This window comes from Drosophila takahashii, chromosome 2L, assembly GCF_030179915.1.
Source record: "Drosophila takahashii strain IR98-3 E-12201 chromosome 2L, DtakHiC1v2, whole genome shotgun sequence".
Lineage (NCBI taxonomy): Eukaryota > Metazoa > Arthropoda > Insecta > Diptera > Drosophilidae > Drosophila > Drosophila takahashii.
Window position 1 is genome coordinate 37,120,258 of NC_091678.1, and position 2,701 is coordinate 37,122,958.

Below are 2,701 nucleotides of genomic sequence, written 5' to 3' on the forward strand. Positions count from 1 at the left end.
TGGTGTTATTCCACTGATGACCAAACTGGCCTCAGTAGAGACCGTGCGGAAGGCGGAGGGTATCCTGAGGGCTCCTATTCTGTAGTCCGACTCTATTCCCTTTGTGTAGCTCTTTTTATACCCGTTACTCGTAGAGTAAAAGGGTATATTGTATTTGTGCAAAAGTATGTAACAGCTAGAAGGAAGCATTTCCGACTATATAAAGTATATATATTCTTGATCAGGGTCAATAGCCGAGTGGATATAGCCATGTCCGTCTGTCCGGCTGTCTGTCCGTCCGTATGAACGCTGAGATCTCGGAAACTATAAAAGCTAGAAGATTGACATTTTGCATGCAGATTCTAGGTGTTCCTACGCAGCGCAAGTTTGTTTCAAAAGGGTGCCACGCCCCCTCTAACACCCACAATCGCTTATATACGATTTTAAAAATTTCAATATTTCGGAAAAGTAAAAATGCAGTTTTATTCTGTTTTATTTTTTTATCGGACCATTCGTTAAAAAGTTACGGCGGATCAAAGTTGTTATCTCCATCTTCTTCGCAATCCCGTTAGCTGAGTAACGGGTATCTGATAGTCGGGGCACCCGACTATAGCGTTCTCTCTTGTTTGTTATCGCTTTGGCTTATATTGGTGCTGCATACATGATAGACGACTTTGCTACGTTAAATAGTAGCTTCTGGCTCGTGGATTTTGGGCCTCTATGGTTAAGCATCATTCGGGACACTGCCATCGTAACTCCGCGTGCCCTCTTATGAGTCGCCTGCAGGTGCTCCCAGTAAGACAGCCTGGTGTCCAGCATGACCCCTAGGTATTTTACAGTCCTTTTCGTCTCCACTTGGGCTCCGCCCACTGTGATTCGTGCCGTTTCCACCTTTTCCCTGCTGCTGATGAGTACCGCCTCGGTTTTTTGCTCAGCCAGTTCCACTCCAGCCACTCACTTATCCTACTGATGTCTGCGTTTGTAGATCTTTCTACCTTGGCTATTGACTTTTTTACCACTATGACAGCGACGTCATCCGCGAAGCCAACAACGTTCACGCCATGCTGGAAGTTTAGTCGCAGGATACCATCATACATGGTGTTCCACAATAATGGGCCTAGGACAGACCCTTGTGGCACTCCTCCTGTGATTTTGTAGCGTTGTAGCGTTCTTCGTCCGTATCGTAGTGGAGCCACCTGTCGCTCAGATAGTCGCTAACGATCGCCTGCAGGTACTTTTGGATGTTCAGCATCCCGAGTGAGGCCATTATTTTGCTCCATGATGCAGAGTTTAATGTCCAGAGTTACCACCAAACAGTATTGTTTCCTTCATCCCAGCCACCTATTGCCTTCTATGGCCTGCCTGGCTATGTGGTCCACGGCTTCCAGTACATCTAGGGTTGACCGGGCCTTTCTAAAGCCATACTGACTTTCTGAGAGCCCTCCGGCAGCCTCTATTGCTTTTCCGAGTCTTGCACTGACAATACTTTCTAGTATTTTGCCGGCCGTGTCTAGATGGCAAAGGGCCTATATGCCGACGGTTCTTTCTTATCTTTTCCTGGCTTTGGTATAAGCACCAGCTTTTGCAAAGGTGCTCGGGTACATGCTGATGGCCAGTTTGAGCGCCCGGTTTGGGATCCCATCTGGCCCTGGTGCCTTGTTGTTTGGTACCTTCTGGGCTATGTTGTCCAACTCCTGTAGGGTCACCGGCGGTATCTGATGGTCCGGGACACCGAGCACTTCCGCTTGCCTCGTTTCTTGCGCTGGGAAAAGGTGCCTTATGATCTCTCCCAGTTTCTCAGAGTCTGTTGGGGTCACGTTTTTGACGGCGTTGGCTTTTTTCATGACCACCTTGTAGGCCTTTCCCCACAGATCGTCTTCTGCTTCATCGCAAAGTTGCAGGAAGCACAGCTTTTTGCTGCTTTTTATTTCCCACTTTGGGATCTTCCTCTTTTGGGTGAAAACTTCCCTAAGTATATGGAAGTCTTCGGTTCCGCGGGCCCTATGGTAGGCACTCTTAGAGCTTATGCATTCACGGCGTGCCTTCTCAATCGCTTGGTTCCACCAGTAGAATGGCTTGCGCCCCTTGAAGCTTTTACTGCGCTGCATGATGGCGTCTTTTGACCTTTTCCATCAATGCCCGTTCGTAGTCCGCTAGTTCCGTCCCATCCAGGGCCGCTCTAAATGCTGGTATGTCGAGCGTATTTTCTTTGTAGTGCCCTCGAGTAATTGTTGGTGTGGCGGTTTTTCGCGTGCTGATGGTGCTTATAATTGCACTATGGTCGCTCGCCGTGTAGGTCTCGCTAATCTCCCAGGTCGCCGTCGCACAGTGGCGCCTTGGGCCAAAAAAGTGCAATAAATCACTTTTTCGACTTTATATATGATGGACGTTGATGCACTACGAGCAGTACAAACAAGTGGCCCAACGATACCAAGCACGTGCTTGTTACGCGCGGGACCCTTTATCAATTATTTTCGCGAGGAAAATACATGAAACAAATACTACAAATACTACAACTAAGATTGAAGCAAAGGAGATAAAATTTTAGTTTTTAATACGGGGATAGATGTTGAAGTGCAAATTAAATGATAAAGATTGTTATAATTTTTACATAGAACACGAAAGGGCTAATGCAGAGTAAAATTTAATGTACATCGAGGCAAATTAAGAGGGTAATAATTTCGTGTTAGTCTAACGGGAACATTAAAAGTTAAACGGTTTA

At 46.6% G+C, this 2,701-nt stretch overlaps 1 protein-coding gene across 1 annotated transcript; it reads right to left on the reverse strand.

Annotated features, from left to right (window-relative positions):
- Positions 1–1,096: 1,096 nt before the first annotated feature.
- LOC138914909 (uncharacterized) lies at positions 1,097–2,087 on the reverse strand. Its single transcript, XM_070219612.1, has 3 exons — positions 1,556–2,087; positions 1,321–1,489; positions 1,097–1,253 (listed from the first exon to the last, which is right to left on the reverse strand). The coding sequence occupies exons 1-3, from the start codon at positions 2,085–2,087 to the stop codon at positions 1,097–1,099; spliced, it is 858 nt and encodes a 285-aa protein (XP_070075713.1).
- Positions 2,088–2,701: the final 614 nt, after the last annotated feature.